General features: G+C 44.3%; 1 protein-coding gene across 6 annotated transcripts in view; it reads right to left on the bottom strand.

Annotated features, from left to right (window-relative positions):
- Window positions 1-26,373, bottom strand: part of ERC2 (ELKS/RAB6-interacting/CAST family member 2) — an 880,873-nt gene that overhangs the window by 167,484 nt on the left and 687,016 nt on the right. For all 6 annotated transcript variants that reach the window (XR_004971467.1, XR_004971468.1, XR_004971469.1 and 3 more), the window contains 2 exons: window positions 17,792-17,926; window positions 3,622-3,687 (listed from right to left, as the gene is read on the bottom strand). Coding sequence is in view for 1 of the 6 variants with exons in the window: in XM_036331877.1 (XP_036187770.1) it covers window positions 3,661-3,687; window positions 17,792-17,926 (162 nt within the window). In the remaining 5 variants the exon portion in view is untranslated. The remainder of the gene's footprint in view (window positions 1-3,621; window positions 3,688-17,791; window positions 17,927-26,373) is intronic.

Below are 26,373 nucleotides of genomic sequence, written 5' to 3'. Positions count from 1 at the left end.
GCATTTTGAGGGATGAGGACCTAAAAATTTGCATGTGTTTTCAATCTAAAATGAAGTTTTCCTTTCTAGTGATTTAAGAAATAAAAATGACCTTGTGCTCTATGTCCACCCAATTACGAGAGTTCACAGTGAACGCAGGAACATTCAAACGTCAAGGCCGACGTGGCAATAGTTCTCACAAGGTGACTTGATTTGGTCCCTCACTGCCCCACCTCATTAAATGTTCATAATCAAGGTGCTCTTGGGGGTGGGGGTGGAGGGCGGGGGCGCAAGGAAAGTACCTCCATTCAATGGAAATGAAGAGTTATTTGCCGACACAAATAATTGCCACATCAAGTAGATTTTCCCGAATTAAAATCATGGGGAATTAAGTATCTGCTTTCCCGTATTTTGCAGAGCAAGATAGAAAAGGCAGTGAGGGCTCCGGGAGCACATTTTCATGATCAGAAGTGGGGGGCGGAGGACAGTGTTTGAATATGCATCTCGGGGAGGCCCACGAGGGCAACCACATGCCGGAAATGTGATCCCATGGGCTCTCTGTAGGAAGATCATGACAGTAAGGCAGGCCAAAGGTCAATTCCAGCCTCCAGAAAAGAGGAGTAGGGATGAGCCAACAGGGAGGGGAATAGAGAGAACTTGGAGGCAGAGTATATGGTGGATCTTCACAGCACCGACTATGTAATTTAGAATGCCAAGTGCAAAATGAGATTGTCGGCCCCCTCGATCAAACATTATTAAGAATTTCACAACAGTGACAATTTCACAGCAGGGAGCGGGTTCTGTAGACTACACAGATAACGCCCGGGTGGGGCGTGAGTTTGGAGTGGTGGAGGGAGGCCAGCTCTAGGGGCTGTCAGAACTCATTAGAAAAACCAACTTTCCCCTCGGAAAACAGCACCCCTGAATGATCACAGTGAGAGAAATAAATCGTGTCTCGGCCAGAAGTGGCAAAAAAGGGAGGGGCTGGCAGGGTGGCTACACTAATTCTGATTTGCTGTCATTTTTGGAGCGACTTTTCCTAAATTATGATTCATTTTAGCACCAAAACACCAGATACTTCAGATACTATTATAAGCATATTGCTGATGCTTTAGCAAAGTAGCATCTTGTACTGTTTCTTTTATAAGGGCCATAAATCACGATATTCAAAACAGTTAATTTTTAATGTGCCACTATTATCCATCCTCAGTTGTAAATTTAACGTCTCCTCGGGCCCCACAGATTGTAATGTGACTCAGAACGCGCAACGGCTGTTCAAAATAGAAGGTTCCCCAGCATCTCATTATTTCAGTCCCTAAGATACGGTTTTAAAAGCCTGAAGTTATCTGAGTAAACTTGTTTAAGGGAGCCATAAAGAAAGATAAGTAGTTTTCCTCAGAAGCCTATAAAGTTTATTACAACATGTTAAAGGGGGATTACATATTGACTAATTTTCAGAAGACATTTGTTTTCTGGGGTTCAGGGCGTTTGGGGAAATTCATGAGCAGAGCTAGGTCTTCTATGGGCGTTGGCACGAGTTCCCCCTGAGGATGACAGCACAGTTCCCATCTCAGGGATGGCAGGGTGGATGCCATGAATCTTACGAAAGAGCAATAAAAATCTTTATGATTCAGGAAAGACAGAAATGCAGCCTCCTGCCCTAAGCTCTATGATGCAGAAGCAGCAGCATCATAGAAATGCTCCAAGTAGGACCCACACTTCTCACGCCAACCCCCCAAACTCGTCGAGCCTTCCTCTGCCTACCCCATCCGTGCATGTGGTAGGCAGATTTGACACCTTTGCTTTGTAATATTACAAAACCTTTCCTTCTCATTTAACATTGTTTTAGGTCAATTTATTCTTTATTTTTTAAATATTTTTTTTATTGATTTCAGAGAGGAAAAGAGAGGAGACAGAGATAGAAAGATCAATGATGAGAGAGAATCATTGATCGGCTGCCTCCTGCATGCCCCCCATTGGGGATCCAGCCCACAACCCAGGCATGTGCCCTGACCGGGAATGGAACCATAACCTCCTGGTTCATAAAGTGGACGTTCAACCTCTGAGCCATGCCAGCCAGGCCGATTTATTCTTTTATTAGCTTTTCTAGGTGAGTAATTCTGATATTTTTCTTAAAGTTTCCCCTAGACACAGGGAGGATTTCTCTGGTTTCCCCAAGTACTCACACTGACAAGCTTCCATTTGGAGCCACTTTGCATGGAAAAGACACAATTCTGGTACCATTCCCCCCTTTACCCAGGAAAAGGAGAAGCAAGGAGATGCTCTGATGTCACTAGGAAGAAGGTTCTATTGGTGGCAAAAAGATCCAGAAGGTGTTACATCTGTACTTCCCAGAAAGCTACTGTATCTGAAAATTAACCCCCATGTCTTTCCTGCAGGACCAGAGGAAGTGGCCTGACTCATGGGTGGGACCTAAGATAGCTTCAAACCAAGCAATGAAACACTCTGAAGTAAACTGTCAGCCACGGGCAAAACATAGCAGCAATTGTTTTAAAATTCACCCCAAGCCCCACTGCCATGAAATAGGAAGCAAGACTTAAGGAAGGGACGCCTGTTAAGTTATCCCAGAGAAATGCCTCTCTAGTCACAGACCTGGTGGTGCTCCAGCCCTGTGACAGCTCGTGTTTGTCCAGGAAAACGAACTACACATTCAGTACTCTTTGACCATAAAAAAATCACCATGGCACACAGTCTACCACATGCCTACCATATTCCATGTCACCATAGGTATATGCAACTCCAGGCAGCTGTGGCTTGGTGTTAAGCAGCCTGCTGTGTCCTAGAGAGATGTGAGTCCCAGCAGCAAATGTCACTAGAGTTCAATGTCCCGGTTATAACTGTGGCAATACATGCACCACCATTCCATTATAATGCATATAGGACAGAAATAGAGGGTGGGTTCTTCATAGCTAAAAGCCAACCTTTAAAAGAGCAAAACATCCTAAAAAATGCAATGCGTGAAATTTGTAATGCAAAGCTCCGTAGAAGCGCAATTGTAAAAAAGAGCAACAGATATGGCACTAACGAGACCTGTCAACATTATTTCTATTCTAATTCATTCAAAGGTACAGTTACCCATCCACCATTACTATGCCTTGATCCTTGCGTTCTCTTCAGAACTACCAGAGAAGAGGTAGCACAATCCATCAAATGGGCTTCTTAGAGATGACAATTTCAGCTCCATAAAAATATATGTAGTTTTGTTTTCCTTATTCCTTGTCAAACATTTGACACAGCCAGAGAGATGTGAGAGTCACACCACACTGGCAGATCTGGCAAAAGCAAACAGTGCTGGAGAATTGTGACAATTTCCGAGCCCACAGCCATGCTTTTAAAAAGTGTGTATAAATTCTAGCAAGGGCAGAGTTTACATCTTAAATAACACAGAAACATTGGAATCGTGCTTGACCCAGCCCCAACAAGGCAGAGCAATCACGTGGTTTCAGGGTGGCAGGGGTTGGGGGTGGGTAGGAAGGAGAGGGCTCTCAGGGATGGTCACAGAACACAGAAGCAAACAGAGGGCACGGTCACAGACATCAGCAAGCACGATTGATCACGCACACAATACAACACCAGAATGCAATCTTTTAAAGAAAAACGATATAAAAGATGGTTTCTCACCCCTCAAAACAAAACTGGAACTTTGGTTTACAGGCCCGGCTATGCCCATATGCCCTCCTCGTCATCCTGCGGCCGGCCCGGGGGAGGTGCACGGAGAGGGGGGGAGCACGGAATGAAAGAAGAGAAGGTTAGTTACACCGTGATGCCCTGGAAAGGCACACCGATCTTCACTTTGCTTTTTCATCTTAAAGCACCAGAGAAAAAAGAAATCCATAGTAACTTCAGTTCCACATCACCGACTTGTCAAATACATAACTGAGTTTTGTGTCTATGGCAACCCCCACACAAAAACATTCTGCCCACCCAGCTCTGACTCTGTGTCAAGATTGGATTAGAAGATTAAAATTAGTCTACATTAGCAGATGATTATTTTTTTGGGAAAGCATGCCATCGGAATTGCATATGCCTTAAGGAGTAGATTAAACCTGTTAAGTAAGCAGAGAAGTAATTACAGTCATCAAATACCCTTAATTTCTCTTAAAGCATAAAGTATCAATAACGGTTGAAGAAGAATTTTTTATTAAAAAGATGTACTTGGGTGGAACAACTTTGGTAGCATGCGATAGTTCACTCTGGCTCAGACCTGCTGTGGACTCCACTCCTCAGGTTCTGTTCTGCTCTCAGCATGAAAGAGGATGTGCATGCCACGGAATGATTATCCATTTGCAACCAAATAAGTTTCAAAGAGAAGAGTAAACTTTCAATTCGGTACAATGCTTGCAGCAAGGAAATTTGTTTAACTTAAAATTGTATTCAACTGTGGATAAACGGAAACTTATTTGGTCTGAATTCTTGTTGTTGAAAACTTTTCCAGAATGGCTCTGGCCACGTTCCCCACTTGGTTAAGTGGCAGATAGGCAAGGAAGTTTAATCTTTGAAGACAGAAGTGTATTCAAAGTAAGACCAGCATCACAAGGTCTATTTTGCACAAGAGTTCTCACTGTTCCCTGCAAGGATCAAGAGTGTAGACAGCCCAGCAGTTCAGCTCCTGTCGCACATGCACTTTGGGGAGCTGTGTCTTTTAACAGGTCCCTGATGAAACCAGGTCTTGCCAGGGCGTGCTTCTTGGTTTTAAAAACCAGGACTAGAAAAAAAATAACTTGGAATATTTTCTCACTATTTGGAACCTTACTGCTTAGGTTTTTGCAATATTAGGTTGAATCATCTGAAAATGCCAATATTTGGCCATTTTTTATCTAGAAAAACAGCAATTTCATACAGTTCAATCTAATCTTGCCAATAGGCAAAGGTATTTTTGCATCTATTCAGAGATTTAAATCTGTGGTCTTGAACTGAATTTGCATATAATTTATTTCCTTTCTATTTTTTCATATTTTATTTTATGCATTTAAAAATATTACTTGGAGAAGAGGTTCAGAGAGTTCACCAGACTGCCAAAATGGTCTATGGACCATAAAGGGTTCAGAATCCCCACCTGATATGAGTCCATTAGGAGATTTGCACGCAGTCAGAACTGCATAATTTGGTATGGATTTGCACTGGACAGTTTAGATAGGAATGTTCTAGTAAGAAAATAAAAGGTACAGTTAATCATTTTTAGCTGGGTCTTCTCATGTAAAATTGACCTTGTTTGTCACTATGCAGTCTAGTAACTACTCTTGACAAAAAAAAAAAAAAAAAAAAAATCCCCTTTTTTCTACATTACTTGAGAAAAGTGTGGTTTTTACATCCATTAAATGTCCTTTCAGTTCCTGTAGAAAAGCAAAGTTGGTCTCTCTTTTTTATGCTAATAAAGAAGGAAACTCTACAGCACCTACAAATGGGTTGCCAGGGGTCTAGCAACCCCTTGAACTTCAAAGCAGAACTTGTGGGGATGTGTGGAAGTGTAGTTCTCTGGATGGAGGCTTTCATCACAAAGTTCCTGAGCCCAGGAGTTACTGCTGTAGGGAAATTCCAGGCCCAGAGAGATGCTACGATTTGCCAAAGTCAGAAAAAAACGCTTTCCCTCTAAGGCAGCCTGCAGCCTCTCCTGACTGCTTCTCAAAGACTTAAAATCACTCCCCTTGCAGAGCAGTTTATTTCATTTTGCGTTTAAAATCCAAGAGCATGTATACATTCAGTTTGTTTCAAATCCATCCCCACAGGGTTTCAAATTTTTAAAAAAGAAGCAAGGAAGAAAAGAGGAAAGCCACTGTCACCAAAATCGACCGCTATTTTCTTAACAGTGAAATGTGGTCGAATGCAAATCACTTCTAGCAAATTAAATACATTAAAAAGTGGTAATTAATTATGATTGAATGAGACAGGAGTTGTAGCTTGAAAATATACACTGCCAATATCACTACTGTGCCTCGTCCACCGTAGGGATAAAAAGGAGCTCCCAGATGTCGAGGGTTATTAAAAACCAGATGTTGAGATCGACGTCTTGTATGCTGGTGAATAACGTAAAGAAATATGACAGTCCAATATAAACGTTGCTAACGTTTAACATGGCAGAAATGTGGATAAATTCCTTTACTGGACTTGTAATATTATGCTTTTTTCCCCTCAAGTTTTTAGTTTCTAAGGTTTAAAAGTTTTTTAAAAGAAAATACAAAGGGAAGTGGTGGCCATTCCTGCTCTCTCTAATCTTCAAAGCTTCGACATGAACTGACCCTAATCACCGAGTCATCTGGGTCAGAGCAAGTGTCTGCTTGGGGAATAAAAATGAAAACGCAGGAGCTAACCAGAGAGGAAGCACCAAGGAGTTCCAAACACTCGCAGCTGTTAGACTCCTGCGCTGCCTGCGTCTCCGGATGAACTATTCATTTACTCAGCAGCCTTACCGCAGAGAATGTAAATTCGGGGACCAAAATTAAGAAGCAGATAGGGATCACTCGATCACTAACTTTATGCCAAGTTGTCTAGCGGTACTTGGAGTTTGAAAGTGTGTCTCCCAGGCCTGGGAGAGTCTGTCTCCTTTCCTGGCACTGGTTGTTCCAGATGCTGCCTGTGTCCACTCCCTCGTGTGTCCTTCCTGAGTGATGGCTATGCCAGGAGCTGCCAAAGTTTCCGGATGGAAAGAGAGCCTCTAGTCCATCAGTCATCCAAGCGCCTTTGTCCACAGCATCTGGGTTGGAAACATCCGAGGTGGGCTGAACCCCAGAGCGCAGTGACCACACATCAGCAAATTTTGAAGAGAGAGGAAGCTTAACTATCAAATAACCTCCGGATGTATCTCTGGCTCCAGGAGTGATATGGGGCCTTGATGGCCATCCTGCACTCCCAAAGGCTGGGCCCTAAAGGGATTCTCCAAATTCTGAGATAAAACAAAATTCCTCACGAGGTGGGCCACTCACTGGGCCATGCTGATGACAAGATCTAAGGGCAAAGGACTGAGTCATCGCCGACAGGACAGGAGACTCACTGTTAAGGGGGGGGCATTTATTAGCCCAGACAAAAAGCTTGGGAAGGAACTCTATAATCTGGCATGATAGATGGCCTGGTGTAAACCTTTAATCTATTTTGAAGCTTTAGGTGCATCCAGCAGGCAAGCCCCAGCCATCACTGGATATTTAAAAAAAAACAACACCACAACAACCCCACAAAAACCCAAAACCTGGCAATTCTCTTTGACTTGATAGCCAGCTTTTTTTCTTGAAATCAGGCAATGAGGTTCCCGATGGGGACCTTACTGTCACACCTGTTCTATCTGGAAATGAGAGTGAAATTATGGAAGTGTCACCTTCAAATCAGCACACTGCCCCTCTAAGAGTTAGCTGCTATTTCTATCAGGAGGAGATGTGTCCTGGTTATAACAGGGACAATCCCCAGGCCCACCCCTGCCCCTAGTTCAATTCAGGGCTTCTCTGACACTTCCTGAAAATTTAAAAACCCAGGACTCTGCAGACTTCAGCTGCAGGAGTCATGAAAGCAGGACCATGGTGTGGGATTTAAGATGTGCCCAGCACCTGGGTGGGACCAACCCCTCCTGGCATATCCAACTGAAGGTGTGGCCACAGCTGGGGAAGACAGGTGCATGTGAAAAGGAAAACAGGGGCCCTGATACTCTTCAGGGCACTAGTAAGTTTTCCTGCAGAGTCAAGTCCAAATCTTCCCTGTGAAGACCTCCCATTTGTGTCTTTCACCTCTCCTGCCTCCTAGAATGCTTAGTCCTTGGATGGGTGCCTTTGTACAGGTGATGAGGTCAGAAATGGTCATGAACTCTTAGGATTTGTATTCATTACAGCCTCTGGGGCCCATTTGCAGACAAAGTCTCCCCAAATAATAGGAAAATCCTGTCCAAGATTAAATACCTGATGGGTGCTCTGTCTAAATATAACGTTAGCTTATCTCTGACTTTGACTAGAAATGAGCCGGCAGGTATCAGCACCTGCTCCAGGTTAGAGGCAGTGTGAGAGCTTTCTGTGCTGGTTCCCTGTCTCACCACAGCTCCAGGGCAGGCTCTCCCTGCAGACGTGGAAAGGCTCAGGCAGAGAGTTCTGGTAGCTGTGGCGCCAGGGTCAAATGCCAATCTGTCTGACCACAAAGGTTTACCCTCTCTTATAGGGGAGCCGTGAAGATCCAGAAAGAAGAGCTCATTTTGACCTCGGGCTTTTGTGGGTTCTCTGGGCTCAGCTCTCAAGTACTTTGTACTCTGCAGGTCTCTCTCCAAGCTGATGAAGGTTCCTGTTGGAGCTGGATGGTAGAATTTAGGGTGGTCCCTCTGGCTCTTGGAAGAAAAAGCACATGTTCCTTAAATGGTCATGTCATTGGCACCGAAGCAAACGTCAAGGTCTGAGGGAAAAGGCAGCACCTGCAGTCCCTTCACACTGCCTCTCCATGTCTCAGACCTGGGAACTTAGCAAACATTTCCGAGTGACGGAGGGTTCAGGCTCGATTCTGGCTTGCTGTCTGACTCCACTCCTCTGAGGGAGCGCTCCCTGGATCCCAGAGCTCCTTGGGCTTCCCAAGACCGTGTTTCCTTGTTCCTCCGCACAAGCCACTGTACAGCCACATCCCTGGCTTATTCTTCTAATCCCAGTTGTGAAAGCTGAGCACCTCTGGCTGAGGGGGAACTAGACGGAGACATCATATTGTACAGGCACGCGGGGTGCTTCTCAGGTGGAGGCAGAGCCAGAAAGCCCGTGCAGCCTGGTTCGTTCTTCTCAGCCAGCTCACCCACACGGGCACCCTGAGCAGGGCAGCCTTCTGAGTCCTTGGTGCCAATGAGAACATTCGAGAGGGTGAGGGCTTTCTCCTCCATGTCTACATGTGAAGCACTTTTAGGTGCTTCCTCAATTTTTGGACCATCATTGTGGGGCGACTAAAGAAGTGAGTTTTCTATTTCCTTCAAGCAAAGCGATTCTGACAAACCAGGGTTTGGTGCATGGCACCAGCTCCCTCAGCTGAAAGATACCAGAGACCCAGCTGAGGTGGAAAGGCCGGAAGGCTCTCTGTTGGCCAACAATACCATTTTGGAGCTCAAAGTCAACATCTGCTCCACGCTGAGCCATTGCCAGATAGCCATAAAAAGGGGTAGCGGTGGACACAGGCTTTGCTCTCGCTCCCTCGTTCATCAGTCATTAGCGCTCGGCTTTGTTAAACACAGTGAACATCATGTTTTCACCATGAATCTGGTTCTGCCATTTCCTGGCTAGTGGGCAACCAAAGCCTCAGGCCCCTTGACCGTGGCCGCCTTAAGAGAGAACATGGGATCATATCCTGACCCTGGCACATCATAAGGCTACCAGGTGAATTAAATTGGAAAATATAAATTAAAGCACTTTGTGGACATTACAAGCATATATAAATATAACTGGACACACCACCCCTGTTGGTCTCATTTGATAATTTGTTACTATCATAACAAGCTATTTGATTTTGCACTGCAGTCAAGGGCAAAAGGAGAAAAGAACCCGGTACTGTATAAAACCATCCTTAGACATTTGAGCATCACTGGGCTGTGGGAGACTGGAGTTTATTCAGACCTTTCTGTAGAAGCTGAAGCAATTTTTTTTGAAAGCTCTTGTTCTGCAAGGAGGCAGCTCTCCGAATCTGAGTGTGTGCAGGGCACATTTGAGAATGTTTCCAATTCCCCTCCTCGGCTGTTTCTTTATCTTCAGAGTGTGGCTAGGGCCTGGAGTGTGTGAGTCAAACACGATCCTTATTACATCAGTTCCAGGAAAGAAGAGAGGCAACGGTGTTTAGCGATAGAAAATGGATTTCCCTGCTTTGAGATGTTTCAGGGTTGGCCACCTCCTTTCAATGGGGGAGCTACGGCGCTGCCTCGTAGACAAATGTGAGCGGATTAGAGCAGCGAGTTGAAAAGGAATCAAGCTGCCGATGTTGCCAAGATGAGCTACATCTACAAGCTGGGGAGTGCAGGCTGTGTCTGAACACCCCTGCTGACTCAAAAGATACTGCCACAAATCTCTTAATGAGACCCTAATACTGCAAACAAGGTTTAAAACTAAGAGGAATCAGTAAAAAGGGGGAGAAAACTTTACCCCAAATAGAGTAAGACTGGAATTGTCAATTAGGCTCAAATCTCCTGTAAGGAAAAATCCTTTATTAACAGGAGGATCCTGATGCATTAAGCAGCTCTGCCTCTTTCCCATCCGCGATGGCCCTACCTGGCAGGTTTATCGACTCGTGCCCGCCTGTGCTTACAGGTGAGGAATTAACATCACACCCGGATTTAAGAGATTTGGCAATGACCTGCTCATCTGCAGAGCCAGCCTCCCAAAGGCTGTCACCCCCACCCGCCTGCATGCTCTTCTGTGGCTTGTAATGGTTGGGTGAGCATGTAACTGCTCTAGAGGAAGGAGCGGTAAATACCTCCCACCGCAGCTCAGACATCTGTCCGCATTTCCTTCTCTACCTGTGGCCTCACAGGGAGCCAGGGCAGGGCCACTCCAGAGTTCCTGCTCTGATACACAGGCAAGCAAATGCCTGCCACCTCTTTCCCGATGCTCAGAAATCACATATGCCTTCTGGCTCGTGTTTGAGTAGCTTTGGGGATTTTTAGTAGTCTTCCAGGGATAAAGGAAAAAGCAACATCCGAGTTATCTTTCTATGTCAAGTACTTAAGAAAGTTGGAAATGCAGCATCTTTCAATCAACTCTATGATTAAAAAAAGTCTCATAAAAGGGGCAAGTAACAGGAAAAAAACAACTTATAACAATGTGTGGTGACGGATGTTAACTAAACTTATCCTGGTGATCATTTCACAATACATACACATAGCAAATCATTATGTTGTAAAACTAAAAACAATTCAATGCTAAATGTCAAGTATAATTACATTTTAAAAAATTAATTAGTCCTGGCCAGTATGGCTCAGTGGATAGAGTGTCAGCCTGTAGACTAAAGGGTCCTGGGTTCAATTCACGCCCGGGTTTCGGGCTGGATCCCCAATAGGGGACATGCAAGAGGCAGCTAATCAATGATTCTCTCTCATCAGTGATGTTTCTATCTTTCTCTTCTTCCCCCTTCTTCTCTGAAATCAATAAAAAAATTTTAAAAAAAGTTAATTGATTTTTTTTTAAAGGAAAGAAAACAGGCAAGTGGCTCACAATATTTATTTCAAAATGTACCCAGGATATCTTGGGTTCTAGTTGGCAGGACTGGCCCAGAATGGGAACAGGTGACATCTCTGAACCCTTCTCCCATCTGTAAGCATCAGCCCAACAAGAGGTCTCTTCAGGGGTTTTTAAATTTGGCATCTGCACATGAAGCCAAAACCCAAGGCTTCTTCCAAGGAGTGGGTCAGGAAGTTAGATTTGCGATGCAAAAACAAACAAACAAAAACCCCAAACAAAAACAAACTCTGTTGTCCCTGTTGTCTCTGAATCAGGCAAGCTTCAGCCATCCTGGCTTGGATGGGAAATGGATATTAAAAGCCTAACACATGTCATTTTTCTTATTAGATTACTGGCATGGGGAGCTAACATTTTCTGAGTGTTTTTTTTACCCAGTTGTTCTGTAATGATACTCTAGTAAGCTCTGATACATGGTAAGTTTTCTTATATGCAGGAAATGTGAAAATGTATTTACACATACACACACATATATATGTATATATTATGTATATTCAAACATGCACTCCGGGGAAGTTAGGGAGAGAAATTTCTAGTTAAACATGATCTTGAGAAATTCTTCCATATGTGGAAAAGTCCTCAGTTCATCTGACATATAGCGATACATACATATACACACTCAGGACACTGTGTATACATTTATCCCACATTCATTTAACCTCAAAACATAAAATAAATTTTTTTCTTCCCGAAGCAAAAGCTAGGCATAACAACTCTATATACAGAATCCATCTTCTGGGGGCCATGAAGCAAGTGAAACCCCTAGTCTGTTTGTTAGAATTCAAAGGGCTGCACTTTGGCTAATCTGAGGTGCCCAGAGAGCAGGGCATCCATCACAAGCCCAGCCCAGCACTTCAGGAGGAGGGGCCTAGGGTGGGTGTGGAACCAGGGCCTGGAGTTGGCTTACTGAGATGTAATAGGGTCCGCGGAGGGGCTGCTGTGACCCCTTCGTTTTCCTGGTGGACCATGAGATTCCACCAACTCCTCATTGACCAAACATAAAATGCAGGCCCCTGGGAGAAGGAGAAAAGCAGGGAAGTGGTTTGCCTCACAGTCTGGGGCCAAAAAATACATGTGGCTTGAAGTATTGTCAGCGGACTCCAGCTACCACCTCACAGAGGTCCTGACTATGGGGATGGCTGGGCATTCCCCTCGTCTGGGAATTCTCTGCAGGACACTGACCGATTCTACCTGAGAGCAGGTACCCGGACTCAGGTGTGTGCAGTGTGGACAATGGTGGCAGGGAGAGCGGGTAAGAACCCTGCGTTTATTTTCTGAGTTGACTTTACCTTATGGCTCTTTTGCCTGTGGGAAAAGGGGAGAGGGTCTCAAAACCAAGGTAACCAGGGGGAGGTGCGGGAAGCCACACTGTGTCTGGCACAAGGACAATAGGGATAGAGAAGAATAAAGGGGGACAGGTGAAATGGGGGGAAAGTGAGAGGAATACAGTCACAAAACAGAGAAATGGAAATAAAGAAAATAAAAGCTGAGGCAAATGGAAAAAAGAAATAGGATTAACATTTACTATAATTTAGTGGGAAAGAGGAAAGCACATTTGCCCTAGAGGAAAATTTGCTATTACAGCCATGCAACCATATTAATACATTTGGTTGCACAAATGCATACAGACTAACATCCAGAGAGGCTGCACCCGTGTACGGAGCCCAGGCACTCAGGTCCTCATTTTGGGCCTGTTGATTTTCAGGGTGTGACCCTGGATAACAAACAACCTCTCTGAGCTCCAGGGTTTGGTTTGGTTTGGTTGTTTTTTATCTGGAAATTCTTTTCTTTACCCTGGAGATACTTCCCTCTGCCCTTCCTAGTTCCCAGAGGTGCTGAGGAAACAATGCACTCAGCAGGCACTGACGTGATACTACATGCCGGGCAGGTGTGACTGTGCTTTGCCATATGAAAAAAAGAGTATGAATAACATATCAATTATCAATTAAAAAAATACTATGCCTTCATGCTCCCTGACGTTAGCTCTTCCTTAGAAGTAGGATTTCTAGAAGTAAAATGTGAAATGTCACTTTCAAATGGGGTCCAAAAATCTCCCGGTAGTGACCATGCCTTGAGCTCCCCAACTCCCCTCAGGGAGCATTTCATTCCAAGGAAGGAGAGAGGAGAGGTGAGTTCTGGGCTTGTCAGTGGCCACACGCTGTGGGGTTCCCAGCCCCAAATGTTTAGGCTCTTTGCCATTTGGGGGCTCTACACATTAGAGTCAGAGTGGCAGATGCTTTAGCAAGTGGAAGTGACACTGAGATCCAGGACCTTAAAGGCACAATCTCCAACCCAAAACCCAAGCACAGAAATGCAAAGTCCTGGACTCAAAGGGCGGCTGAACGAGACCCGGCATTGTGCGTTGGCTGGAATGTGGGTTCACTCTGAGGGTATGTTTTTTTAAATCTACAGGTTTCAGGGGTGGGCAAACTTTTTGACTTGAGGGCCACAATGGGTTCTTAAACTGGACCGGAGGACCGGAACAAAAGCATGGATGGAGGGTTTGTGTGAACTAATATAAATTCAAAGTAAACATCATTACATAAAAGGGTACCGTCTTTTTTTTTTTAGTTTTATTCATTTCAAATGGGCCGGTTACAGGCCGCGGGCCGTAGTTTGCTCACAGCTGGGTTAGCTCATACCTGGGAGCCACTGGAAGGAAATTAACAAAATATGACTTTTTTTTTGGAAAAATGAAAATCATATGATGCCTGGAAAAAGGACTTGGCATCATAGATAAAGGCAAGGAAAGATACTACAGAAAATAACAGGTGATACTGATGGCGACAGGTACACAGGGCACTGAGAAGTTGAGTTTCCACTTAGCTTTTCTAAAGTCAGTCTTGGCACCTTCACTAAAAATGAAATCACTAACGTGTCCCCAGCCTGGTCCTTACTGTTCCTCAAAGCTCCCCAGCAGCTTGTCACAGGAAATATTTGTTGTCTGCCCTTGTGCTCACTTCCTGGTTGGAAGGATTTCCTGAGGCATTACTGGGATTGTGTGAATGTTCCACTTGGACATATTCAATGACTATGGCCATCCTGGGGGTCACAGGGCACACTGATGGCTACCTGCTCCTTTCTCGGCTGCTGGACTGCCACAGCCCCCTGATTCCTCTTACATGTACTCCAACCCTCCTTCCCCTCATCACACTCATTTCACATCCCTGAGGGCCTGTGTGTTTATTATTATACATGCTTTCCTGGGCCCTCATCCTTAGAATGGCTTCTTTAGTTCAGACCTATTGGGCTTTGGGTGGGATAACCCATTCTCGGGTGTTATACCTTTGAAAAAGGCATCCCAGGAAATAAATGAAAGGGGCACTCTCATTTTCTGCTATGCCAAGCATAGGGGAAATTGCTTTCACCTTAAGATGAAAAATACTGCTGGAAACTAGATCAGCCATGTTTTAAACTGGATCGTCTCCTTCTTCACCTGATACTCTGAGAACAGTATTTCTCAGAGCACAGATGTTATTAGGAAAGAAAAAACAAAGATTCTACGATCAAATAAATCTGGGAAATGCTGGATTAAATAAAATTGGAGAGCTTTCTTTCTTATATGACTTTTTCGATCCTTTGATCTGCTAATTGCACCAAGATTCTCCAAGATTGAGTTATAATATGCAGCACTTTCCCGGAATTCTCTGCCCACTGAATCTCTGTTTCAAGACTTTCCTCATGGGACTAATGTTCCAAAGTTACTTTGGGAAATGCTAGTCTAGACTTATAACCCTTGGATTCAGTTTCTCCCAAGGAGAAAGCAAAACCATAGTGAAGGAGAGAGGGACTGGGAAGAAATGGAAAAAGAATCTAATTTTGCAAGCCTGGCAATACTTAAATTGAATTTCCTAAGGAAAAATGAATTTCTCTGGAAAAGTAGCAAAGTGACTGACTTTTTATATTTCTTCATTTTCATGTTCTGATCCCTTAATAAACCTCAGAAGACAATGTCAACATTGGCAGGCCCTCTTCCCGAAGACAGTGATGGTCAACCTTCGGGCACAGGAAAGTCGGGGCTACAAGATTGATGGGAAGGGAATTGGGAATCCTGGAAGCGATACCTTCCTGTTAAGTCAGTTCAGTGAACATGGGTCCATTATGGACATTTAGTTCAAATCTCATTCATATCATCCATGATTTAGACTCTAGTGTTGTCACACACTGATAGAAGTCTGTCACATTCTCTGGAGAAGTAACTCCATTTCACGCATATTAGCATATATGCTTACACAATTATGTGTAGAGTTCACAATCAATTGGGACAGGCTTCCCAGCCCTTTAAGTCTGCTACTCTCTGGTACTTGGATTTATAACAATGCATATATTGATATAAGAGTTTTTGATGATTATGATTCTCAAATCTTCAGTATAGAGAGAGCATCATTTCCCTAGACCTCAGACAGCTCGTCAAAAAGGACATCATTGTCACTGGGGTCAGCCTTCTCATACCAGGTCCTTGCTTAGCTCTCCTCTTCTAACTGAAAATGTGCAACAAAGGAGCCTACTGCTTTGCTGACTCATCTTCCTAACAGTAGCAACGAGAAAGGTGTGTCCGAGGTCCTGATGACGTACCTTAGCCACACTCCTCAAGGAATGCTAGCTCTTCTGGAAAGGGCCCCCAACCCCGAGCCATGATTCTGCCCTATGACAACCGCTCGTGTCAATGGACAAACATAAAAGGGTCAACCAAGCAGACAAGTGCTCTAGTTTCTGATTAAAGACCTCTGGAAAAGTAGCAAGAGATAACTTTTGTAAGAAAAAGCATTCTCAAGACAGATAAATTTGATCTGGTGCCCTGCTGGTAGCAGGACATGTTAGCATACATGTCTCCGTGATGAAACAAGCCTGTTTGCTATCCCACCAGGTCCTTGTGCAATCAACTCCCCCAGTTTGGCTCTAAATTCTTCTTTATGCCTCTATGGTGCTTTCTATTCCTGTCTCTCTGGGCGGGGGTGGGGGTAAGGTGGGGGGTGGCCTTTTCACACCAATAAAACCTCACACTCACCCTTCATGGGGGAAGGTTGAGGAGCAAAGTGTAGAGACCAGGAATGAGAATGAAGAGACGTGGTTAGCAGGATGCCAGTTATACTGGGGCAAGTGAGGGTGGTGGTGGTTGTGAGGGATGGGAAATGAATAAATAAAACCAAATCAAACTAAAACCACAGTCACACAAGATAATGACAGAAAAATAATATCCCTTTCCACTTTGCTGATCTCCGAATTGAGAACCATTTCTAGCTAATGACATTCACTGGCGCCTTTCTGTACTTGGCCTCAGAAACTGACAAGCCCTGTGTGTGAACACCTTCTGCAGGTGTTCTGAAAAAGACATTCCGAAGTAACCCACCAGCAGACACTGAGCCAGCAATAGGTTGCGTATCTATGAAAGAAGAAAGAAGGGAGGAAAGAACATGCATAACATAAACAAGAACAGACAAAACCTCGAGGTGTCTGAGGGCAAATGGTTCCCAGTACAAGGGTGGGGCCAACCTTGGATTGGGGTTAGGGGACCTCCCTGATGGAGCTACCTCACTACAAGCCCTAGGGAGCCCTTTATATGTTGTAAACTATACAAATGGCTCCCCCTGGAGTTGTGCTCCTGGTAAAATATCTTGGACACTTGTAATCTTAACTTCTCTTTTGGGATGCGAGTGGTATGAAGTGAGAATAAAACAGAGCCATCTGAAAATCCCCCACAAAGCTTTGGGAGCATATTAAGCATCCTTTCCTCCAACAAACAATTAAAACCCTCCTCGTACAGGTCATTCCAACAAGTCCATCCCTCACATATTCAAAAATACATAACAAAGGCATACACACTTGTTGAGATGCTTCTATTCCATTACCTCTGCCTCCATCCCTCTTGAAATTACCATCTAAGTTATACCAGGATCATAAAGGGAAGGTCCTAATACAATCAAGGCAGAAATACTGCTAATATTGACTCTATCATCCTGCACCAAATTTAATCATTTCCATGAAACTCACCTTCAAGAATTTTAATTCTAAATGCTGTAAATGGTTTTTGCATTTGGTGGGTGAATGTAAAATAGTTTAAAAATCACAGGAGATTCTTGTATTTGTCAATCCATCTTTTCACTAGCTTTACTGAGTCAAGGGAGAAGATGGGGTCCAAGTCAGAGAAACCAGACCCTGTGACATCACTGGTTGAAGTGCAAGCAACACAGATTTCTCTTCATGTCATTTCACCCCACTGCTACTTTGCATCACTAAGGAATTTTCTAGGAAACTGCTCAGCAAACTCAAGGCCTTTTTGGTTGCCGAGCTCATGGAAACAAAGTGCTTTCTCTTAAAACTGAAAAAGACATTCCGAAGTAACCACCAGTAGATACGAAGCTGGCAATAGGCTGCATGTCTATGAAAGAAGAAAGGAGGGCAGGCAAGAAAATGCATAACATAAACAAGAACAGACAAAACCTTGAGGAGGAAGGAGAAAGGAAAACATTTAGATTCCTTGAGTGATGGAAATAAATACCAAAGCTATTAGTTTCAGTTCAAAGAACGTATCACTTTATGCTGTTTATTATTTCTCGAGGATGATTTATTTTATCTTAAAATATCCAAAGGGGAGAAGGGGTCCTGGAGGTAAATGCAAGGGAACTGACCTGGTCGGGAGAGGGCCTGTGATTAGAATGCTGCGACCTCCCAGGAGACCGGTGGTGGTGGTGGTGGTGGTGGTGGTGGTGGTAGTGGTGATCCTCATCGTAGTTGTCCGCCATCAGCTTCATCCTGTTCTGGGTCTGTGCAGAGCAAAAGCCAGGGAAGACTCTGTCAGGAGTGAGAAGCCCAGCCAAAGACACCCCGGGCATTATTATAGCACCTAGAGGGTTCCCTTTGCTCCTAATCCACAAGTTTTCATTTGCAGGCACATTGGGACTTAAAAAGGAATGCATCACGCTTTGGTGAAAGAGGCTTTGCCACACCCTTGATGCTGCCTGGTCCTAGGATCAGCATTTGTAGATGTAACTGCACTTCCCCACATGGTTTAAAGGGGGAAAGGATGAACTCGTCCAAAGGTGCTTTGTTTTACGTTGTCAAGCGATCACAGAGACCCAGAGTAAGCTTGCCACCACAGACTGCCAACAATCACATCCTACGCTCTAGAGCAAGCAAGACAAGGAAGTCCTGCATGAAAAGATGGGAGAGGACCGGGTGGAGACACGGAGCCACAGACAAACAATGGTCTTGAGAGACAAGGCAGGAAATCCACTCAAGAGCTGCCAAACGCAAAAACACTAACGGAGATGGTTTGCTGCTATGACGACTTCTGGCGAAAAAGAGCACTCTGTGAGGCGGGGGGAAACTGGGCAAAAGGACCACAGTTGACGGAGAAGAACTGACCACTGCAATTTACTCCCCACTATCATTGGCACAGGAGTCAAGCCCCAGGTGTCACAGTGAAACCCCCAGGGCCACAGGATTGTTTTATTGTCTTGTTTCACTATGCAGGGCAATAACATACCGGGGATGAATTGACCTAACAGGGTCACAGAATCTAGAAAAATGCCTAAAAGGCAGATAAAAATATCCAATCCAGAAAGCTTACAAAGGTGGGTTTAGAGATAAGACTAACTGGGTTCAAGTCCTGCTGCACTTCTCTGCTGGTTTATTTGAGTTAACTAATTCTAAGACTCAATTTCCTCAACTCTGAAATGGGAGGGAGAGTGCTGCCCTCTCTATGATGAACCTGGCACAATCGGGACTTGCGAAAAAGGCAAATGCCGTTATTATCATTGTTGTTGTTGTTTACTGTAAGGCACTTCTTTTTTAAAAAAATATTTTTTATTTCTCTTTACAGAGAGAGAGGAAGGGAGAGGGAGAGAAAGAGAGAAACAACCACTAGCTGCCTCCTGCCTGTTTCCACTGGGGATGGAGCCCATAACCCCGGCATGTGCCCTGACTGGGAATCGAACCAGCAACCATTAGGTGTATAGGATGACGCCCAAGCAACTGAGCCACATTGGCCAGGGCACCACTTCTCCTTCTTGATCCGTGTTTCCTTTGCCTGAGACACCTCCCACAGACATCTTCCCTCACCTCTAACTTGTGTGTCTGGCTAACTCACAGCCTTTTCCTGGACCCAACCTTGAGGCCAGGTGATGTGTGCCTCCTACTTACCACCACTCTGTACCCGCAGACTTATCTATCCATCTGTTGGTAGATTCGGGGATATTTCTCTCGTCTGCCTCTCCCCAGAATCCAGCCCAGGGTCTACACAGTGTAGATATTCTATGCCTGTTGCTGTAATGCCTGGCTGAAGGAAAGAAGGGGGCCATGACTCTGAGGGATGCTGCCACTCTAGAGGCAAGCTGCACCCTTGTTTCAGCCAGAGGAGGTCACTGAGAGGGGAGGCTCTCTCATGAATCACCTAACAATCTCACTGGTAGCTTGAGATGACGACCAGCCATCAGCACGTTAAGAGAGCTGGACGTCAGAGGTTGGCAGAACTGCCAACTAGTGGGAATTTTATTATGTGATATAAATAATGCTCTGATAATAATTCTGGACCTCACACAGTGTATTCTTGTAGTTTTTTCCACCCACAATCTAACTTACCCTCAAAACTTTCCTGGGACATATTATTACTCTCTTCCTCTGTAGCTAGAAAATCAAGCCATCGATTTCAGCCCCCAGAGCCTCTTTCTTGACATAGGGCTTGGAGGTTTTCTGGGCCCTCCAATTCTGAATCGTTAGGCTTTTCCCCTTGCCCCGCTGTTAGCAAAAATGGCAAACAGCTGAACAGGTAGAAACCGCTTCCCATAATTGTTTCGATTCTGTTAAGTCTTGGAAACACCTCACATCCCAGTTCTACCTGCCAAAGAATGTCTCATGATTCACGCATTCCGTTTTTTTAAAATGTGTACAATATTTGAATGGCCCCAGAGTAGATGTAAAAAATGCATTATATGGATGAAATTAATAAAATTAGAGGGAAAGATCCACCTAACAATTAAATTGGAAATCCCAGGCAACCTTTGGCAGCTGATAGCATGTCTGTCCTTCACTCACCCACTGACAGTATCAGAAGACCCAATGGACAAGGCACGTCTTGTGAGAAATACTAGTAGAAGTTCAGTTGCCAACTAAGTCCTGAGCTCTCCCAGATCTCCCTTATTTGGCCAACCCTGGTACAGGAGATGCTGAAATTCAGCGTTCACACCTAAAATTCCAGTATTGTCAGGAGCCTGTGACTTTTGAACTTGTGAACTAATAAATCTGGAATTGTGTCTTCCAATAGAATTCTGGGGCCTAAAGGGAGCTATAAGATCTGCTCTGGCCAATAAGGAAGGGACTTGCCCCAAGAATGAACGATGGAGCCTAAATGAACAAATAATAATGGCTATTGTAAATATCATAATGTTCTTATCCTTTGGGGAAGCTCCTGTGATTTTATGAGATTATTTTCTTACCAGTGACAAGCCTAAAGTTCCCTACCTTTGAACTGTATCCCATAAAAGAATGTACAAGCTAAACAAGATGCTATATGCAGCCCTAAATGTGTCTGCTGAAATGAGGTGTTGGAGAGTAGGCATGTCATGGGATAAAGACTGTAAATGAATGATGTCATCTTTCCAATTTGGTGCTGAAATATAAATAAACCACATTGTTCATGTGAATACCAGATCTGGGGGAAATGTACACAGAGCAATTGTGAGCGGAAGAGGCTTCTTTTGATTAGTCTGGGCTGAAAGAGAAGAGTGTGAAACGGAGATGAAAAATGAGAGTTTGGCCTGATACTCTAGACTACTTTTATTTATCTTGCTTGTAACATATCCCCTAAACTGTGAGCGATTTCTTACAGGCTGGTTGCTAGTTTTTCTTCTGTAACAAAGTTTGACCAATCCTCTTGCTTAATTGTCAGATTAGAAATGAAGCTCCTTTAATTTTTTAAATCTACACTCCCTATCTTCATTACTATCCAACTGTACTTGTTTCCTAACACACCAGAATGGTCGGGAAGGATAGGAAGCCATGAATAAGACTCCCTAAAGGCTGATGGGGGGAGGGGGGAGGGGAAAAACTGAAGAAAAGAGTAGCAAGCTTTGGACCAAGGATATTATTCATTCAAATAACTTCAGACATGTTTACTGGGTGATTCCATGCATAATGGTTCATATCCCTGTAACCATCAGCTAACACGAGGTGCCTACCAGAAAGCCTTACACAGTAAATCTGGGCAGTCACAATTGCATTCCCAGGAAAACTAATATAAAGTTGGAGAGGGTAGCTTCCCCCTGCTCTGCACTTGGGAACTCATGGACTCACTTAGCAATCTACTGAAGCCCGTTTTTATTTCCTTTCCAGTGTCTACCAAATGGCTGACCTGACACTTTTGCTTTTGGCTAACCGTGTTTATTGGTTTTACGATATTATGTCATGGCTGCTGAAACCAATCTAATCAGATTTCATTTTCTACTTCCCTTTTCTTCCAGGCGCCACCTTATTTCTCCAGGGCAATAGGATCCTAACAGTTTTCCTGCTGGACTCTTGCTTTCCATCGAGCACAATCTGGAGCCAGAGTGACCTCAGACCCACTGACTCGCTGGCTTCAAGCTCCTCACAGGCTCCCACGGCCTCAGGAAAAGAGCCCAGCTCCTCTGCAGCTTACAAGGCTCTTGGGGGGTGACTGCCGTTCACTTCCCAGCCCCACCACTCATCCCTTCTCCCAGGCCCTGGGACATGTGGTCTCTGTTCTGTCATGTTGTCATCCTCTACCTTCACCTGAATTATACCCTTCAGTTCTTCTGCTCTTAGCTTCGACACCATCACTTCCAGCAATGCCTTCCCCAAGCCTGCCTCAAAAGGGGGTGAGTGCTCATCTACTGCCCTCCCAGAATCCTGTGCCCTCCTTCAACCTCTCACTCATCACAGCACTTACCTCAATGAATGGTAAATAATCATGTGCTTTCTTGGCTTCCTCTACCACTAGGTTGAAAATCTCTCGAGGCAAACACTACGCCAAATTACTGTCGTACTCAACACCTAACCCAGAGTCAGGTGTATTAGTAGTAATAAGTGTGTGTTGAATATATGTAGGAATGAATGAAGAGATGAATGGAAAGGGCATAGACTGCTTTGGAACAAATGAAAGAAAAAATACACAATTAGGGTCTATGATGGGCCAGTTGACTATGTAACCCCCCATGTAATAGTTTAACTTTCCCTGTTGTATATTTGTTTTTGGTTGTTGTTGTTCTTAGACATGGGGAGAGCAAGATAAATGTTCTTTTTCAAGAAATATTCCATTCTTTAGTAAAATGGATCCAGTGAGATACTCCATGATGTCCCCAGTTTCTTGCCTCATTAATAATGAAGGGTTTGGAAGTGTTATGGGGTTCATTTCCTTACTATACCCTAGCTTTTGAAAGAGCAGGGGCCGCTAGAACACTTTTGTTAGCACCAAAGCCAACCATGGAAAACTGAAACTTTCTCCATTAACGAAAATCCTGATGAACACCATCTGTGAAAAGGTGCCATATATTCCATCTCTCTTGACATTTCTGAAGAGTTTATCCAAGGAGCCCTTGAAACAAAATGAAAATCCTTGATTGACTAGTAATAGACTCAATAGCTTAATGGCAATATGTAGCTATAAAAGTGTAATATTAAAACTGCCTTTAAAATATTTTAGCAAGGTGGCAATAACAAACTATGCTTTGATCAGTCATCTGGATCAAGTTAACAATAAAACCTTCATGAATGTGGTTTTAAATAAGAAAAAATATATAAGATCTGTTGCTATGGGATATGGAGATAATACCATACAATAGCAATTACACTTTACTCTATCAGATTTTCTTTTCTCCCTCTTTCTTTCCAGAAATATCCAAAATAGCCCAGAACTATTCTACTGATCTTATTTTTTGCTAATTCAGAGCAAGGTCAACAGTTCTTATCTCTGAGTAAAAGATGGAGAAACCAGATAGCAAGCGACAACGAGGAAGGGAGGGATTTCCTGAACAGCACCAGGCCCACAGGGCAATGAATCGTAACAGAGTGGGCCTGGGTTCCACGGCTTGGGCCACTCTTGGAGGATGAAGTGGGAGGATAAAGCAGCTATCAGGAGAATATGCCGCGTTGGGGACTATATGAGAGTAAGAATCACTGATGGAAAAGATTCTACTGAGGACACCGCGCAGAAATTCATTCAACACTCACTGAACTTCCTCAGCCACAAAGACAGTGCAATTTGTGCCAGGCTAAGTGCTTGACCAGTATGCTTTTGTCAAATCCTTGCCTTTGAGGTAGCCATTCTTATGAGGAAACCAAACCCATGATTGCTCAGCTAGTAAGTTAAAGGACAGGACTTAAATCCAGGTTTCTGACTGCACAGTCCTACAGTGTGATATGAATTATCAGAAGACTGACTACAACACAATATGGGAAGGAAATCAAGAGGGAAGGGACTGGTTTGCATCAGGGGTGGGGAATGTCTGACCCACGGGCAGTATAAGGCCCACAAAAGCATTTGGTCTGGCCCTGCCAAAGCAACAGTAGGCGGGACTCGGAATTCAATAAATGTAGGAGCTTTTTTGATAGCAACATAAATTTATATTAAGTGAATTATAGTAAGCAAATGATGTTATAAATATCCAAATGGCCCTTAGCAGTAAAAGGGTTCCTCACCCCTAGTTTACATGAATGTCTAGAGGCAGAAGGAATCCCCTCCTCGCTGAGGACAGGGGAATCCAATAAGTCTCCATGGGTCAGGTGCCCCGTGAGCTAAGATTTGAAAGTTGGCGTGGATATGGGTATAAGGAAAAGTGGGCTGGGGAGATGCCATGGTAAACTTACTTTCTAATCGCCTTGAAAGGAAACCCAGGTCAATATGGTGTGTGTGTGTGTGTGTGTGTGTGTGTACCTACGCTGCTTTCTTCATTGCTTTATTGGATGTGGAAAGAGCAGAAAACATATTTGAGATAATTCACTTTCTTATTTCTCAAAAGCACTTATCAACTTGGGTCATTTTGGAAGGAATTTAGGACAGCCATAGCCATATACTCATATGCTCACACTTGTCAAACTATGACATTTCTGGGAAAAATGCACCAGTCTCTTGACATTTATGCTTTCACAGATATCTACACAATCCACTGCTTTTGCATCAGCCCCGTTTCAAAAATTCATCTGACCTCTCCCAACTCAGTCAGCCGATCAGTTCTACAACCAAACAGAACATTGATGAAACTCTGCCTCCCAGCTTTGTTGAAGGCACCTCCCTTAGTCCTTATTTATAGACAGAAAATTAGTAGGTCACCAAGGAGGGTTCGGCTGCTATTTTTGTACCTACTCTTTATGTAGCCTTATTTTATTTTAATTGTTACAGAGAATGTCAGTGCCTCTCCACAGCCCCTTGTTCTACCCTGGAGGCCACCTGCAGCTTGAACTGAGACTCTCAGATGTGCTGCTGTCTTCCCATCTGAGCACCCTGCATCTCCCTCTGCCTGAGGTCTTCCTCTGGCCACAGGTGCAGGCTTGGCCAGGGAACAGGGCAGACCAGAAGTGTTGGGGAGCTCAGGTCCTCAGAACAACTCTTGATGTGAGGGAGGGAGGTAAGGAATAAATAACCAGCATCCTCGCTCCTACTGGGAAAACACGACAGTGTGTTCGGGAATGTCCCAGTAGGTCCTCAGCAGGGTGCAGGCCTATTGGTGATAACAGAAACCTGCCCACAGTGTTCCTTTTTTTACCTTTTCCCTTCCCTGTCTCACTTCTCCATTTTTTCACCATGCTTCTTGGGACCACTACCCAAATAAACCACCTGCTCCAAATTGTTGTCTCTGGATTTGTTTTTGTGGAAATCCCAGCTCAAACCCTTGTTGAATGATGGACAAGCTTGTGCCTAACTTTTGTATCAGACTAACGTTCCTGTGACTACCAGGCCTTTCCATGCTCAGCTCTTGAGATTTCCCATCACCTCCGGAGACAGATGTCTCGCTTTCCTTAGGGAAGTGACATGGGCCTGGCCCTAATTCTTTTTCTGCCAAATATGCACTCTGAGACTCAGAATGAACCACTTTTCTATGAGTCTCTGTCCCTGAAACAGAAGTAAATGGGAGAGATAGGGTAGAATGTCTTTAGCATGAACCAAACTCCATATGGATAGATACTGGTCTGCTGTTCTTATTCCTGACTTCACATTTTGTGGAGGTTTTCTCCCTCCCTCCCTCCCTCCCTCCCTCCCTCCCTCCCTCCCTCCCTCCCTCCCTCCCTCCCTCCCTCCTTTCCTTCCTTCCTTCCTTCCTTCCTTCCTTCCTTCCTTCCTTCCTTCCTTCCTTCCTTCCTTCCTTCTTTCCTTCCTTCCTTTTTCTGATAAAATCAGGGGAAAGAAATTTTTCTGGCAAACAACTTCCTGCTGCTACTTTAGAAACCTGAGGAATTCCACAAGGGGTGATGGACAACACCTGTCACCAGGGGCATCACCACTTCTGTTGTGCAATCAGCCAGTGCAAACCGTGGGGGGGGGCGGGGGGGGGGAGTTATTTGTAGAGAGAATTCTATGTGCTCTGCTGATTAGTGTGGAGATTAGGATCTCGAATAGTGGCAGAATGAAGACTGGCACTGTGAGAGGGAGCAACCTGCAAACATCAACAATAACAACCAATGCTTGCCTAGCCCTTCATCCTGTCATCTCAGGGAGTCAGTCCCACCAACCCTGTGATGTAGGCTGGAGAGGGCTATCGTCAGAATCTTTAATAGCTGCTATGACAGAGGCAGAAACTCCTAAGAACCAAGAGTGACTCAAAAATATCTGCCCCGAATATCAGCCCTACACAGAGGCTGTTATTATCCCGCTGTAGAGATGAAGACACTGGGGCTTGGAAAGACTAAGAAACTTGCCAAAGATCACACTCCTAGCAGATTTGGGACTATCATTCCAAAGCTCCCTAATTAACTACTGTACCCTGGTGCTCAGATTCATAAAGACTAACCCCTCATAAAAAAAACAGTAAGATTGATCTGGAAATGGGCCCCGACTCTCTGGACAGTGACCCCAGTTGGAGCTGAGAAGAGAAGAAGCTCACTTTGATTTTAAAATGCGACGTGAAAAGGATGGAACTCAGACACATTATAAATCTTGACCAAGTCCCAAGGGAGTCGAAGTTGGTGGCCTCTCCTAATACAAACTCAATCGTCATTACTGCCATCCATATTAATTTTGAATGCTCCAACCAACGAGACAGTT

The sequence above is a fragment of the Myotis myotis genome, unplaced genomic scaffold (genome assembly GCF_014108235.1).
Source record: "Myotis myotis isolate mMyoMyo1 unplaced genomic scaffold, mMyoMyo1.p scaffold_m19_p_13, whole genome shotgun sequence".
Lineage (NCBI taxonomy): Eukaryota > Metazoa > Chordata > Mammalia > Chiroptera > Vespertilionidae > Myotis > Myotis myotis.
This window is presented reverse-complemented; position numbering and strand designations above follow the sequence as displayed.